General features: G+C 33.3%; 1 protein-coding gene across 2 annotated transcripts; it reads right to left on the bottom strand.

The window, feature by feature from the left end:
* Window positions 1-358: 358 nt before the first annotated feature.
* Window positions 359-15,996, bottom strand: grem2a (gremlin 2, DAN family BMP antagonist a). 2 transcript variants are annotated; one of them, XM_087802430.1, is made up of 2 exons: window positions 15,784-15,996; window positions 359-1,074 (listed from the first exon to the last, which is right to left on the bottom strand). In XM_087802430.1, the coding sequence occupies exon 2, from the start codon at window positions 1,071-1,073 to the stop codon at window positions 531-533; it is 543 nt and encodes a 180-aa protein (XP_087658556.1). In that variant the 5' UTR covers window position 1,074; window positions 15,784-15,996; the 3' UTR covers window positions 359-530. The 2 variants fall into 2 exon arrangements, with proteins under 2 accessions (XP_087658556.1, XP_087658555.1); XM_087802429.1 differs by lacking the exon at window positions 15,784-15,996 and adding an exon at window positions 2,784-2,924.
* Window positions 15,997-17,049: the final 1,053 nt, after the last annotated feature.

Genomic DNA, 17,049 nt, shown 5'->3' with positions numbered 1-17,049 from the left:
TTTTATGAGTTTGTTAATAATAATAATTAATTCTAGAAAGTGTAAATTTGTTTTGCACTTCTGGGCCACCTGTATTAAAATTCTATGTCTATGTTGCTTTGTGAACAGCTATTTGGTTGGCTGGGTGGCAAAGCATCATGGGAGATTTTCCAGTCACCATGACCAAGAGATTTGTTGGGGTGATGATAGTTAATATACAAGGTTTTATAATTTTAATGTTTCAGTTTCGATTTTCAGAAGCAAAAAATATAGAATTAGTCGACAACAACATTCTGACCAGAGGTTTGTATGAAATATATTTATTATTCTTTACACATGGATAATTACACACTTACATCATATATACTAAGGATATATTTATTTATATATATTTTTGTCTCAATGCTTTTCTGAGCTTTTGTTCTTCATCCAAAATTGATTTTCAAAAAAAGAGACGAACGTGATTGTCCATAAAAGTCAGTCCCTCGCGCGATCACCTTTGCTGTGTCAAACATCCTGGAAGAAACTAGTGTCTCAGAAGAGTTCTGTCCTCACAGCTTCCCATGACCGCTCACGTCCACCGACATGCAGCGACACTGTTTGACTCGCTGGACCTTCCGGTGTCTGAAGGGCGGCTGCAGGTCCGGACACTCCAGCTGCACGGTCAGCTGTGTGACCCGGTGAGGTCTGCAGAAGGAGCAGGACTGGAAGGGCTCCTGCACTTTGTTGTGGCTCTTCCTGCCCGAGCTGGGCCCCATGTGTCGTGGGATGTAGAAGGAGTTGCACTGGCCGTAGCAGAAGCGGTTGACCACCGTGCGGCTGAGGCAGCCCTCCTCGCTGACGGTCTGCCGGAGCGGCTGGGTCTTGCACCAGTCTCTGCGCAGGTAACGGCGCTCCGTCACCACCAGGGCCTCGCGACTGGAGGACAGAACCTCCGGCTTCTGCTGGAGTAGTCTGTGGTGGCGCTCCGAGGACAGGTTTCCTTTGGTCTTGTACGGTGATGGGATGGAGCCCTGCGGACGGGATTTCTTGGACTCCGCGGTGATCACCAGGACCCCGGCCAGGATGACTGGGATGGTTATTCTCCACAACATTCTGTTGAAACGAGAGTTAGGAAGAAGCTCAGTCATTTGGCAGGTACTCTGAGTAGAGCCATGCCTTTTGGCTTCAGACGTTATACTATTATGACCTAACGTTTTTTTTACTGTATCTAACGTATCTTAACTTTTGAAAAAAACAACAAAAAAAACTAAACTTATATTAGATAATAAATGGTGGAATTCAACATGTCAAATGTTGACATTAAGAAAAAAAAAAAATCATTTGTAAACGACTAAATAGGTTTTTTTCATTGTAAAAGATCTGACATTTTGAAAATACAGTTTTCATCAAAATACGTTTTCTAAATACAATGCTTTTTAATTTGTCATCTTTTCAATTCAACATAAAAATGTAGGTATAATAGTAACACCAGACACAACAAAAATAAAATTCATTGATCAGTCACGTGATCATCTGTGTGTCGAAATGATTGGCTGAACAGCCGATCAAATAGCTCATTTTGAAAATATACAAATTTGGTTATTTTGATCATTAAACAAACAAACCAAAAAACAAATTCAACCTTTATATATAAATGTTATTGAATAAAAGTCAAAGTTTGAACATTTTGATTCAACCATTTCATATATGTAGCAGTCAGCTCCACTACCTGTTGCTCAGACTTCAAAATGTTGTGTAAAATGTTTTCACAACAGAACATTTTAGTCTCTAATTTTGACTTCAAATGCTATGATGCATCATTTCACTATTTAAAACTGCATTTCTGGCCATTTGTTGTACTTTTCAAATCATCATTTTAATATGTTCGCGTTTAGATCATTGTAAATGTAATTTATTACTTAATTTGGAATCATAAATAATAATTTGGGCAAAGGCATTAACATGATCCTTGATCTGGTTTGTTCTCCTAATGTGATTTGATGCATTTGTATAAAAGGCTCACCCTCATGTCAAGAAGTCACACATGCTCCAGTATTGGATTTGAATTTACTTGATTCATCTGATCCAAGTGATTAAAAATCCTGGAATGAATTAAATTAAAAAGATACAACCTTGGGTTGGAGTGGAAATCAAAACAGAGAAAAACGTCAACGAATGATTTCACAAAATAACTAACACATGATTTCTATATATTTTAGTGAATTGGAATCTGAAGTTTAAAATATCAGACCATCTATTGAAATGTATCAATGTCATCAGAATACCGAACGTTGAAATGTTGTTTAAAGCAAATTGTATAATTAAATAAAAAAATACAATATTTTTAAATTAAATGTTTTTTACACTAACAAGACTTACAAGAGTTTAAGTTTATAATTCCAATGATTTAAAATGTATTTTTTAAATTAACTACTTTTTTAATTCGTAGCATTTTAAATTCAAATATAAAAATCTTGGTATAATAGTGACACCGGACATTACGGTTGCTCTGGATTCACCATGATGAATTGAAGTGCGAGTGCTTATAAGTCATCACATGATCATCATTGATTGGCTGAAAGTTTGATCAAATATCTCAATACTCTTTGGGTGTTGTCTCTGACCTCTGACGTTGAAAAGAAAAACCTAAAATTATTCAAACCTTTCTTAAAAACAGACCTAAGTCTTCTTGAACTTGAACGTGACCCTGGTAAACGACTCCCCTGATTGTTCTCTGGTTCAGTTCAGTTCAGCGCTGCTCGTGTGTTTGTTTCCACAGGCCGGCTCGGTCTGTTGCGAAAAAACGAAACATCTGTAATTACCTTGCACCTTTGAAGAAAACAAATTTGCCCATTTTCCACATTCATGTCAAAGTGCTTCTTCTTTCACAGAGGAAACGAATCCATCAGCGTTTGTCAGCGTCTCCGTGTCATTACTCGTATTTGCTTTCCTCTCGGCTACGCAGCTCTTCTAAAAATAAACAAAGTCCTGCCATCAAAGGCGAGCGTTAAACACCCATAACGAGGAGAGGAAGTTGATTTTATTGGTCCCGTCGCGGGTAAAATAATTAGGCCTTTGCTTGCTCGAGTCATGAACTGCGCCGCAGATATGTAAACAGGCATTAGGCCGGCCCATCTGCACTCCATTACAGGACGAGTCGGTCCAGACGCCCGGAGTCCACTCGCCGACCTTCTCTGTTCCGCACAAGAATCTGAACTGGGATTGACCCGTTACTGCTGATACTCGGTACCGTCATAAAAAGATTTCTGCGCCGTCCAGGATGGAGAATCCACCCTCGCTGTCAGTGTCGGTGCCAGAACATTTTTGAGCATCACTCAAGCATCTTTCCAGCAGATGTTGCTCCTGACAAGACATTCATGACATCAGGAATCCTAAACCGAAGCGCCTCAAGGCCACCTTTTCACAGACTTTTTCTTCCAATTTGTTCGTTCCTGGTCTCTGCGACTCACCCTGACGTGGAACAAATGACTGTGTCATGATCCACTTTAGGTTTCCCCTTCTCAGGTCCTTGACCCTCATTTCTGTCCTTGACTTCGCGATCTTTAAGTCGCGGTCATGAACGAGGCAGCAGCTGTACGACCGCCCGTCAGCAATCGGATATAATTTTCTTTCCTGCTGCACTTCCTGTCGTTCTATAGAACAAGAATGTTTACCAGACGGAATTTTTGTTGTCTCAACTTTTACCCTTTTAGACCTTAATAAATAATGAATGGATATTTTATTTAGTGTCTCTATTTAATCAGTCTTTCAAAAATACAGATCAAATTTACTTTTATTCAATTGTCCTGCAATGTCATGACTTATTGACGCCATAGAGTAGACTTGTTACTCAACAAGTGGTTCATGGGCAAACCACGGTCCACAAACAACCTTCACTGGCTGGCTAAACATCTCTGAAATCATAAAAATAATTGAGTTCAACTAGCTTGTTTGTGCAGTATGTCCTCCGCTACTGCAGGGGGCAACAGATTGAAAAGGACCAGCAAATGCAGGAAATGTTTGTTTTGTAGGTAAACACGTGTGTGAAGGCGACACTTCATTCATAGCGCGTTATTAAAAAAGATATATATATATATAAATATATATATATATTGTTTTTTTAAACTGAATTGTCTCTAATGATTTATATTTCAGTAAAGTACGGTATTAAGGTAGATTTGTTCAAATTACAGTTAACATGCACATTTTCATGCCTTTTGTTCATTTTTGTGTCCCAGTTAAACTTCCGTCATTATGTCTTAGCTAATTAACAGCTACTGTTAATTGGAGATATTTTGGTTTCAAAACAAATGAAAGTTACAATTTCACCAGAGTCAAGTACTACTAATATATTCTTGTTCCTACAGTTTCAAGTTATATCACAATGTATTACAACATATTATAAATGTTTAACAGATCTTGCCAAAATACGCTCCACTAAACAGAGATGCTAATGCTAACTTAAGGAACTTTCTTCATGTGTAATCGTTCACAAATTTCAATCAATCATTCAGTCATTTTTTTATGATTGAAGCCGCTTCCTTTTTAGTCAAATAACTTTTTATTAAGCTACTTAATTTTCAGTCAAGCAACTTTTTTAATTGAAGCAACTTTTTATTGATGCAACTTTTTAATTGAAGCACCTTTTTATTTAAGCAACTTCTTTATTGAAGCAACTTTTGTGTTAAAGCAAATTCTTTGATTGAATAAAGTTTTTAACTTGAAACATGTTTCCTTTTATTGAAGAAACTTCCTTTAATTGAAGAAACTTTTTGATTGAAGCAACTTTTTTTTTAAATTTAGCAACTTTTTTAGTTGAAGCAACTTTTGTGTTGAAGCAAATTCTTTGATTGAATTAAGTTGTTATTTAAAAAAAATGGTTTTACTTTTTTAATTGTAGCAACTTTTTCATTGAAGAAAGATTTATTTGATTGAATTAACGTTTTTTTTAAAGCAACTTTCTTTTTATTTAAGCATTTTTTAGGAGTGAAGGACCTTTCATTTTTAGTCAAGCAACTTTTTTAATTGAAGCAACTTTTTTGTTGAATCCGATTTCTTTGATTTAATGGTTTTTTATTGAAGCAACTTTTTTTTAAACACTTTAAAACTTAATTCAATCAAAGAATTAAGTTGTTTCATTGAATTTATTCAAGAAACTTCCTTTAATAGAAGAAACTTTTTTTATTCAAGAAGCACCTTTCTTTTATTGAAGCAACTTTATAAACAAGGAAACAGATCTACTCCCATAAAAATCTACTTTAGAAAGATCTACTTCCATAAAAATCTAAGATCAAAACCTCTCCATCCATCTGAGGTCACACATCACCCCTAGAACCACCTCTAGAGCACCAGTCTCTGACCAGGAGAACAGACTCTGCTTCTGTTTCTGTCTCTACTATATCCAGCGTGAAGAGTCTTCAGTGCTGCTGCACACGGAGCGTAAAGAAGTCCATACGCTCGGCAGCAGGTACTGCCAAGTTTCCTCATCCATCTCTGCTGCAGGACAAATTGCAGCCCTGTGTCGGGAAAGTGCTGAGCTGGACGCGTGGGTGGTAAGTGGTCGTTTCAAAGATGTAGGAAGAGAAAACAAAAGCAGGTCCATATTTGCCTCATGTGGAGTAAATACTGTCCTCCATGAATGTACATCTCTGCAAACCATTTGTCTGTCTGAGTTTCTTCTGTCACGCCGTCTGTCTCGCTGCTAATCACCGCCGAGTCCCCGAGACGGAAGGAGTCTGTGGTTCCATGACGCCGAGACAGAGCCAGACCTCTACGACGGATAAACACCAATATAGTGAGCAAACACAGCTTTATGACTGAGCACCACCACAAATAGACGCTTCACTGAAGACCCTCGACTCTGGGATACCGAGGCTGGGAAGTAAAATCACGGGAGTGTCGTCATCTGTTAGTCTTCTAAGTAAATGTGTTGAGTAATTCGCTCAACATTATGATCAAAATCGTGTCCTATGTCAATCACAGTCACTTTTGAATTCAACATGAAGCTGGACTGCCACCCTGGAGATTACCTACCCCTCCTTTAGTCTATATAGATTTTGTTGAAATATGTTTGTTTTTTCTCAGAGAAAAAAAGGCACTGACATGACAAAAGGGTTGAATCTGTGCTCAGTGAAAGTTGTTACTCAAATTTTAAAATGTTGACCACGTGCAGCAACATTTCATCCCATGTGGCTGGAAATGGTTTTTTTTTCTGCATTTTTATTTTCTTAGTAGTGAAAATTATTTGATTATGGTTGAAAATTGTTTGATTACATTTGAAAATTGTTTGATTATAGTTGAAAATTGTTTGATTATAGTTGAAAATTGTTTGATTACATTTGAAAATTGTTTGATTATAGTTGAAAATTGTTTGATTATAGTTGAAAATTGTTTGATTACATTTGAAAATTGTTTGATTATAGTTGAAAATTGTTTGATTATAGTTGAAAATTGTTTGATTACATTTGAAAATTGTTTGATTACAGTTGAAAATTGTTTGATTATAGTTGAAAATTGTTTGATTATAGTTGAAAATAGTTTGATTATAGTTGAAAATTGTTTGATTATAGTTGAAAATTGTTTGATTACAGTTGAAAATTGTTTGATTATAGTTGAAAATTGTTTGATTACATTTGAAAATTGTTTGATTACAGTTGAAAATTGTTTGATTATAGTTGAAATTTTTTTTTATTACATTTGAAAATTGTTTGATTACATTTGAAAATTGTTTGATTATAGTTGAAAATTGTTTTTATTACATTTCAAAATTGTTTGATTACATTTGAAAATTGTTTGATTACATTTGAACATTGTTTGATTATAGTTGAAAATTGTTTGATTATAGTTGAAAATTGTTTGATTACATTTGAAAATTGTTTGATTATAGTTGAAAATTGTTTGATTACATTTGAAAATTGTTTGATTATAGTTGAAAATTGTTTGATTACATTTGAAAATTGTTTGATTATAGTTGAAAATTGTTTGATTACATTTGAAAATTGTTTGATTATAGTTGAAAATTGTTTGTTTACATTTGAAAATTGTTTGATTATAGTTGAAAATTGTTTGATTACATTTGAAAATTGTTTGATTATAGTTGAAAATTGTTCGATTATAGTTGAAAATTGTTTGACTACATTTGAAAATTGTTTGATTATAGTTGAAAATTGTTTGATTATAGTTGAAAATTGTTTGATTACATTTGAAAATTGTTTGATTACAGTTGAAAATTGTTTTTATTACATTTCAAAATTGTTTGATTACAGTTGAAAATTGTTTGATTATAGTTGAAAATAGTTTGATTATAGTTGAAAATTGTTTGATTATAGTTGAAAATTGTTTGATTATAGTTGAAAATTGTTTGATTACATTTGAAAATTGTTTGATTACAGTTGAAAATTGTTTGATTATAGTTGAAAATTGTTTTTATTACATTTGAAAATTGTTTGATTACATTTGAAAATTGTTTGATTATAGTTGAAAATTGTTTGATTACATTTGAAAATTGTTTGATTATAGTTGAAAATAGTTTGATTATAGTTGAAAATTGTTTGATTATAGTTGAAAATTGTTTGATTATAGTTCAAATTGTTTTTATTACATTTGAAAATTGTTTGATTACAGTTGAAAATTGTTTGATTATAGTTGAAAATAGTTTGATTATAGTTGAAAATTGTTTGATTATAGTTGAAAATTGTTTGATTATAGTTGAAAATTGTTTGATTATAGTTGAAAATTGTTTGATTATAGTTGAAAATAGTTTGATTACAGTTGAAAATTGTTTGATTATAGTTGAAAATAGTTTGATTATAGTTGAAAATTGTTTGATTATAGTTGAAAATTGTTTGATTATAGTTGAAAATTGTTTGATTACATTTGAAAATTGTTTGATTATAGTTGAAAATTGTTTGATTATAGTTGAAAATTGTTTGATTATAGTTGAAAATTGTTTGATTACAGTTGAAAATTGTTTGATTATAGTTGAAAATTGTTTGATTACATTTGAAAATTGTTTGATTACAGTTGAAAATTGTTTGATTATAGTTGAAAATTGTTTTTATTACATTTGAAAATTGTTTGATTACATTTGAAAATTGTTTGATTATAGTTGAAAATTGTTTTTATTACATTTCAAAATTGTTTGATTACATTTGAAAATTGTTTTTATTACATTTGAAAATTGTTTGATTACATTTGAAAATTGTTTGATTATAGTTGAAAATTGTTTTTATTACATTTCAAAATTGTTTGATTACATTTGAAAATTGTTTGATTATAGTTGAAAATTGTTTGATTACATTTGAAAATTGTTTGATTATAGTTGAAAATTGTTTGATTATAGTTGAAAATTGTTTGATTATAGTTGAAAATTGTTTGATTACATTTGAAAATTGTTTGATTATAGTTGAAAATTGTTTGATTACATTTGAAAATTGTTTGATTATAGTTGAAAATTGTTTGATTACATTTGAAAATTGTTTGATTATAGTTGAAAATTGTTTGATTACATTTGAAAATTGTTTGATTATAGTTGAAAATTGTTTGATTACATTTGAAAATTGTTTGATTATAGTTGAAAATTGTTTGATTACATTTGAAAATTGTTTGATTATAGTTGAAAATTGTTTGATTATAGTTGAAAATTGTTTGACTACATTTGAAAATTGTTTGATTATAGTTGAAAATTGTTTGATTATAGTTGAAAATTGTTTGATTACATTTGAAAATTGTTTGATTACAGTTGAAAATTGTTTTTATTACATTTCAAAATTGTTTGATTACAGTTGAAAATTGTTTGATTATAGTTGAAAATAGTTTGATTATAGTTGAAAATTGTTTGATTATAGTTGAAAATTGTTTGATTATAGTTGAAAATTGTTTGATTATAGTTGAAAATTGTTTGATTACATTTGAAAATTGTTTGATTACATTTGAAAATTGTTTGATTATAGTTGAAAATTGTTTTTATTACATTTGAAAATTGTTTGATTACATTTGAAAATTGTTTGATTATAGTTGAAAATTGTTTGATTACATTTGAAAATTGTTTGATTATAGTTGAAAATAGTTTGATTATAGTTGAAAATTGTTTGATTATAGTTGAAAATTGTTTGATTATAGTTGAAAATTGTTTGATTACATTTGAAAATTGTTTGATTACAGTTGAAAATTGTTTGATTATAGTTGAAAATAGTTTGATTATAGTTGAAAATTGTTTGATTATAGTTGAAAATTGTTTGATTACATTTGAAAATTGTTTGATTATAGTTGAAAATAGTTTGATTATAGTTGAAAATTGTTTGATTATAGTTGAAAATTGTTTGATTATAGTTGAAAATTGTTTGATTACATTTGAAAATTGTTTGATTACAGTTGAAAATTGTTTGATTATAGTTGAAAATTGTTTTTATTACATTTCAAAATTGTTTGATTACATTTGAAAATTGTTTGATTATAGTTGAAAATTGTTTGATTACATTTGAAAATTGTTTGATTATAGTTGAAAATTGTTTGATTATAGTTGAAAATTGTTTGATTACATTTGAAAATTGTTTGATTACAGTTGAAAATTGTTTGATTATAGTTGAAAATTGTTTTTATTACATTTCAAAATTGTTTGATTACATTTGAAAATTGTTTGATTATAGTTGAAAATTGTTTGATTATAGTTGAAAATTGTTTGGTTTCAGTTGGAAATTGTTTGATTATATTTGAAAACTTTTTTATTAAAGCTGAAAATTGTTTGAACGTTTTACAATGTTTTCCAAAATAGAATAAAAATAAAAATAAATTAAAATTGGTTGAATGTAAGAATTATGTCACAAATGAAATTCATCTTGTCCGTTACAAGAAGTAAATAAATTAAATTGGATCCTGTTGACTTCCGTTTTTTTAGAGGTCAACTAACGTGAAAACTCCAATTCTTCTGAAATGTTGTTATTGTAAAAGTCTTCCTCTCCATCAAGCAGTAAGTCCATCATCATGACCATGTTTTCAACTTAATAAAGTTGGTCTAAAATTATGAGGTAATAATGGCTTCACTCCTCCTACGGCCAGCTATAATCACACCTGCTTAGTTTTTACAACGAGTCTCTTGGAGGCCAAAGTGTTTTCAGTGGTAGGAGCTTAAGATCATTTTCCAATGTCAATATTTCAATGAAAGAGTTTTGTACAAACAGACACATAGACACACTGATGAGTACAAAAGAGTCAATAATCTATTTAACGCACATGCAAATCAACACTTTAGATAGAATGTGACGATTATCTAAAAATATATCAACAAGTTTATTTTCATTCTTTCTGCTCTCTCACCCGAACTGTCTCCACACATGTCAACACTTCTACATTAGATCAAGTCAAGAAAAGCATAAAGCAAAAATAAAACCCGACTCCTTCCTAAAAAAACAACACAAGTCTTCTTCCCAGCCTTTCTTCAAAGACAGGTTAAAGCAAACAAAACCTGATGCCTCAATTATTAGTGCGTCAGAAAGTCTCATGCACAGACTGGTAAGTGCAGTTAATTACAGTAGAAACTGCATTTAATTCACCGTGCAAACTTCCACAAAACACAGATAACCGCACACACACACTCATACACATCTCTCTGTGACCACACACACACACCACACACACACACACACACACACACATCAAGAGAAAAGTTGGAAAATGCTAAATTAATGTTTTTTTTTCTTCTTTTGACTTGAACGCAATTACAAAAAAGGAAGCAATTATCTTCTCTGGAAGATTTTCCCAAACTGTAGCGATTGCTCATTAACAGGTCGGGGGGGGGGGGGGGGGGGGGATCGTGTTAATGTGTCAAAGCCAGTATCGCCAGAGGGTTGCTGGAGGCATTCTGGGCATCCATTTGTCACCACAATCCATCTTGATAATGACTCGCCGCCACATGAAATAGTTTCCGAGCGCTGCAGTGGCAAGAATGTGAAGTCCTGCGCTAATAAAGTGGCTCGCTGGCACATGATGTGTCATTTAAGATGCTAGCATAGTATTGAGTTTCTACGCTGAGATTGACAGCCAGACAGAGTCATTCGGTTGAATTATATTATATATAATAACCTTCAAAATCACTTACGACGGATCTCAGGTTATATAAATTGATCACTTCTAATCCATGCGTTTGTTTCTTCTCGTCTGGACTATTGCAACAGTTTGTTTTCATGTCTTAACAAGAAGGAGCTGTCTCGCCTGCAGTTGATTCAGAACTCTGCAGCTAGAATTCTGACCCGCTCAAGTAGAAGAACTCACATTTCTCCGATCCTTAAAACTTTTCACTGGCTTCCAGTTTCTTTCAGGATCAACTTTAAAATTCGGGTTCTTACTTTCAGATTCATGGTCAGGCTCCTCCTTACATCACTGATCTGATCCAGCCTTACACCCCAGCTCGGGCTCTGAGGTCTGTGGATCAGAATCTACTGATGGTTCCTCGCACACAGTTCAGGACCAGAGGAGAGAAATCTTTTCAGGCTGTTGCTCCTAAGCTTTGGAACGATCTTCCTCTCTCTTTGCGCTTGATGGAGTCTACTGACTCCTTTAAGACGTTTCTATTTGTTCAGGCTTTTCCTTGATTTTCTGGAACTCCTGTGTTGTTCTCAGTATTTTCTTGATCTTTAAAGTATGTACTTTTTTGAGTATTGTTTTGATTGTTTAAGCGCTTTGTGACCCTGGTCTCGAAAAGCGCTATATCAATAAATATTACTTACTTACTTACTTACTTACTTGCAACTTGCCTCAGATCCGTGAAGATACGGGATCAGTTGCTGTGGTCCTCAACCACAACTGGACCGTGAGCCGTTTAATAATCCCTGTTTATTGATAATTACTGTCAGATAAGTGTAGTATTATGAAAAAGGAGCAGATTTCCTTTGAAGTAACACAAACTTGTGACTTTAGAGTCGTGAAGATGCTCAATTCTGTCAGAATTATAAAAAGTTTTACCTTGAAGCTATTTTTAGATTAACACAGCGCTCAAAAATCTGTGAAAATGTTGGGCACTGTTGTATAACTACACAAGGCTCTGTAGTATTACTCCATGAGGCTCCGTAGTATTACTCCATGAGGCCTCATAGTATTACTTTGCGAAGTGCCGTAGTATAACTCAGGGAGCCACTTCAGTATTACTCCATGATGTGGCGTAGTATTACTCCAAAGGGCTTTGTAGTATTCCACTGCGAGGCGTCGAAGTATTCATCTGTGAGGGTCACTAGAATAACTTAAAGAGAAAATATAGTATTACTTCGGAAGGGGTGTAGAATTGCTATATAAGGCTGTTACTCAAACAATTTTTACCTAACCTTACCTTACTCTGCAAGGCAACGTAGTATCAGTCCGAGAAGCTTCGTAGTAATACTCAATGGGGTGGCGTAGTCAGAAGCCTCACAAAGTACTACGGACTGCGCAATACTTCAGAACCTCGCAGAGTAATAATATGGAGTTGCACCCTATTTAATAGGCCTTATAATCTGGTGAGCCTTATAGTCGGAAAAACATGATAAAACATTAACTCTATACTGTATAAACAATATATTGCAAATAAACTATCCCAGATTTTAAAGATGTCTAAACTCATTGCTATTTTATTTTAAATCTTTTTATCTGACTGCCGGTCCATGAAAATAATGGTGACTTTTTGACACAATAAAGTCATGCTTTAATTCTGAACACAGAAGCTCATGTTCAGATTCTCTATGTAGAGTTTTAATGTGTATAAAGTAATAAACTTCAATTTTATGTGACTTACATCGCTAATGCCGTGCTCAAGGTAACAACTGGCAAATGAAAGAGTAACTCATTCTTTTAGAACTACTTTTTCTGTTTGTCAGCAAAATAGCTCAAAACTTGATTAACAGATTTTTTTCTAAAGGAAATGTTGAAAATATGATACATTACAGACATATATCTATCAATCCATCCATCTGTCCCTCCATCCATCTGTCCCTCCATCCGTCCGTCCATCCATCCATCCATCCATCCATCCATCCATCCATCCATCCATCCATCCATCCATCCATCCATCCATCCATCCATCCATCCATCCATCCATCCACCATCCATCCATCCATCCATCCATCCATCCATCCATCCATCCATCCATCCATCCATCCATCCATCCATCCATCCATCCATCCATCCATATATTCCAATACAAATATTTTCCTTTTATCCAAACTGTACCCATTAACATAGAAATGCTTTTATATAACATGTGTATTTTTGGAAATTGTACAGAAGTGTAAATGACTGTCTTGCTCACATCCCTTTGTACTTGAACTTTACCAAAATTAAAACAAACCTTGTCAGAAGTTATTAATACTATCTGTTGGTCTGAAGTTTTAAACAAGTTTGGTCTTGAAAATCTCTTCTTTTTTTTTTTTTAAATGACTCTGTCGTCAACTGTTTGTTTTGGGATTTCAACGTAATTACTCATCTCAATTTAATGATCCTGCTCATCTTAAAACCAACAGAGCTTCTTTTCACCGCTTGGATCAGCCCTACTCTGAGCACTTTATTCTACCACAGCTCAGCTTCCAGCGAAACATTCGGAGAACAAAGAGTTGATTTAGTGAACGTGTCAAACTCTCGTCCCTGAATCCAACAAGTCATTAAATGTTTCTTGTGAGAACCTAAGAGTCACATTTTTTTGTTCAAAACTACAGTAAATTCTCCATCAGTTTGCCTTTCAAACTAGATTTTTAGTTGCCAACGTGGTCTTTAAGAAAACAATTCATCAAACAAATAGATGTCAAAAATGTATCCAGAATCAGGAAAAGTGAAGAAATAGAAGTATAAAACATGTTTTTTTCCAGGATTACATTTTGTAAGACCAGGATTTAGTTTTTAAAAACATCTGTTGAAGCATTCTGAGTAATATCATTATATTTTGGACCAACAACTCTCCGTAACTAGGGTTTTCCTCACAAAAAACTGCGCTTAAAGAATTAGCATTCAAATGAGCAAATCTCAACGTGGTAGCATGTATGCTAACGCTACACTAGTCCTAAACCTTGTTTGTAAACAAGGTTTCCTATTTGTACGATGTCATCATCTTAAAATCAGTGGTAACTTATTTCACAATATCAAACTCTATGTAGAAAAAAACTAAATTTTGGATAATATCCACATGTTTATGTCAACCTTTCAATATAGAAACATTTGTTTTAATAACTCAGTGCTTAAAAAAAAAAGATCAATTGAAATGTTAAATTCAACCGTTTTAAATAGTTTTCACAGTGATATACTTACTTTTTTGATTCAACACTGTTGCAGGCCACTTAAAATGTATTCTGGTGCTTAATTTGGCCCCGAGGCCTTGAGTTTGACACCTCCGTGTCATGAGCGATGTCGACAAAAATCATCACAGGCTACACAAGACAACTACGCTAAATAGCTAAGATGCTCACAAAGGAGGATAGCATTAGCAACATGCTAATGTAAACTCTAAAGAGTAAGATGGTAACGAACATAAAATGATGCCATTAAAGATCAAAGCTATCCATTTCCGCCAGCGTGTGAACCAAAAGTGTCAGGATTGTTGTTGAAGTTTTAAACCACAATTTGTTAGCATCGTTCAAGTCTCACGATGTAAAATGTCGAGTGTTTGAAATCCTCTTTGACATCAGAGGACTGTGCGAGGTAGAGCAGTCGCTGTAAGAAGGATCAGCGCCGTTCACCGCTCGCACATCACACGCTATAAATAAAAGTGTGACTCATAATCTCGTAATAATTCTCGCTCTTATTTCTCTCAAACTTCTGATGACGTTTTCTGCTCACTTGAACCATCGACACACACAAGTGTCTTTTCTCACCTTGAGGAACACACAAGATATTGAACCTGCAACCTTTTAATGGCTGCAGACAAAACAAAGATCCAGGATTGACATTCACTTATTCATGCTCGAGGGTTGAGTCAGAATCATTGAGTCACAATCTTATGTGGAAATGATGTTGAACTCATGTTATTAACACGATGAATCAAAACATTATGACTACCTTACAATGACCCGCTGTGATGGATAATAAGCCCCTGACCACTGCGAAACTCTTTCACTTCTGCAGTGCATGCATTTATACTTCATGTTGTTGATATATTTTTTGTGGTTATTTTCATTATTATTGTGTTTATTTTATTCTATTTTCTCTTTATTATTGTGTGATATATTATTGATATTTGTGTACGTGTACTGTATGTTTAATTTAATTTGTGTTTCATCTTTTTTTTTGTGAACTGCGGTGAAAAATGTAATCTCCCCAAAGAAGTGTTAACAATAAATACATATCTTATATCATCTTAAACTTCCAGGTAGATGATGGTACAAGTTTTTATTACGTAGCGTCAGTCGGACAGGTACTGACCACTGCTGACTTGAGACAATTTTTTGAGATATTATGCAGATGTTGCTTTTGTCCTTTTATTTATTCACTTTACCTGACTCTGGATACATTTTAGACATGTATGCGGAAATTATTTTGAAAATATATGAAAAACTCAATGATCCAATATTAGATGTTTAGAAAGAGTATTACAAATATACTAATTGTTAAGTAAACTAAATAAATAAATAATACTTTAATGTTCTGTAGTTTTAAAAACTTTCCAGGTTGTTAATATTTTTACATTAAAATAAAAAGAAAAAAATTCACATTTGCTCCGTCAACTGTCTAATTCTGCCATTTGGCATCATATTTTTTTTCACAATAAAATATCAGATTTAAGTCGTACAGCATAAAATATAAACAGTTAAAATGACTTAAATCACTTATTGATAAGAAAACCTGAAATAATAGAGAATTTGTGAAACTGACCTGTCAGTACAGAAGAACAGTTCAAGGATGCAGTCAGGGAAGGTCGTACACCTCCAGTGGTCCTAGCGTCCGCATCCAGGTTCTGGTTTCCATGACAACATAATCTGTAGTATCCTCAAGTTGGTCCTTCATCAAACACTCGAGAATCAGAGCTTCATTCCTCAGCTCCTTCAATCCTCTGCTCAGAGAGACTCTTCTGTCCTGCGGAGACTTTGTGTCTGTCTTTGGGAATGTTTGACTCACAGTAAAGCCTGCCTCACTTTCAATCCTCGCCACCCCCTCTTTCCCCTCCTCGACACTGCCAGGGGTTTTCCTATTGGCCCTCTGATTGTGTAAATCAACCTTCAATCACTCTCTCTCTCTCATTCCGATAACTTTGCCTCTTTCTTCGTTTCCTTTGATGATCTATTTGAGGAAAGTCGTTCCTACATGTCACGTGACTTGGTAAACATGCTCTCCTCCAGGGTTCTCATAACAAAGGCGTAATTAAAGTCTATAATTACATATACATTCATTAAATCAATGAGGAGTGTGTACATGTACTTCGGGGTGTTTTCAAATAAACTCAATTGATCTTCTTTGATGCCACTGAGACAATGATGTTTATTCTGTGTTGTGGCTTTGAGGCGTTTAAAGTGTCGCCACAGAAGAACCTCGTTCTGATCAAAAGAGACTTAAGGATGATGATGATGATGACACTTGCATGTCAGGACTGCCTTTGCCTGCTGCTGCTGCTGCTGCTGAGGAGATGCCTTCTAAGAGAATATACACAGCGTCCTCTTGTGGTGGACAGCGATACTGAAATTTCATTTTACAATTTCAAGAAGTTGAATATAAAATAAATTAATATAACATTGTTGAGTATTTTTAGGCGATATATTTTGGAAGGAAGACTTAGGAAACAATAAAGTGTCAAATAACAAAATATTTCAAGATCTACCGTTTAGAATTTCTACATCTTTGACTTAAAATCGTTTATTGTTATTATAATTTATTTTATATGTGACCCCACTCTGGCACATATAAAATAAATATATTCTCTTGAAATGATATTCTGAAAATAAATAATTAAAATTAAATTAAATTTCAGTTCAGTTCAGTTGATTTTAAAAGGACAATGTGCAAATTGAGAAAATGTTCTTAAAAAAAAGTAATATGGGTGGTTGTTTTTGCAAATCTTATCGCTTGGTTTTAGTTACAAAGTATATTTTATGTAATAAAAATATATATATTTTATTTAAAATATGGGAATAAGCCAAAACATAC

The sequence above is a fragment of the Callionymus lyra genome, chromosome 11 (assembly GCF_982586985.1).
Source record: "Callionymus lyra chromosome 11, fCalLyr1.hap1.1, whole genome shotgun sequence".
In the NCBI taxonomy this organism is placed as follows: Eukaryota; Metazoa; Chordata; class Actinopteri; order Syngnathiformes; family Callionymidae; genus Callionymus; species Callionymus lyra.
Note: the sequence above shows the minus strand (reverse complement) of the source record. Positions and strands in the feature narration are given on the sequence as shown.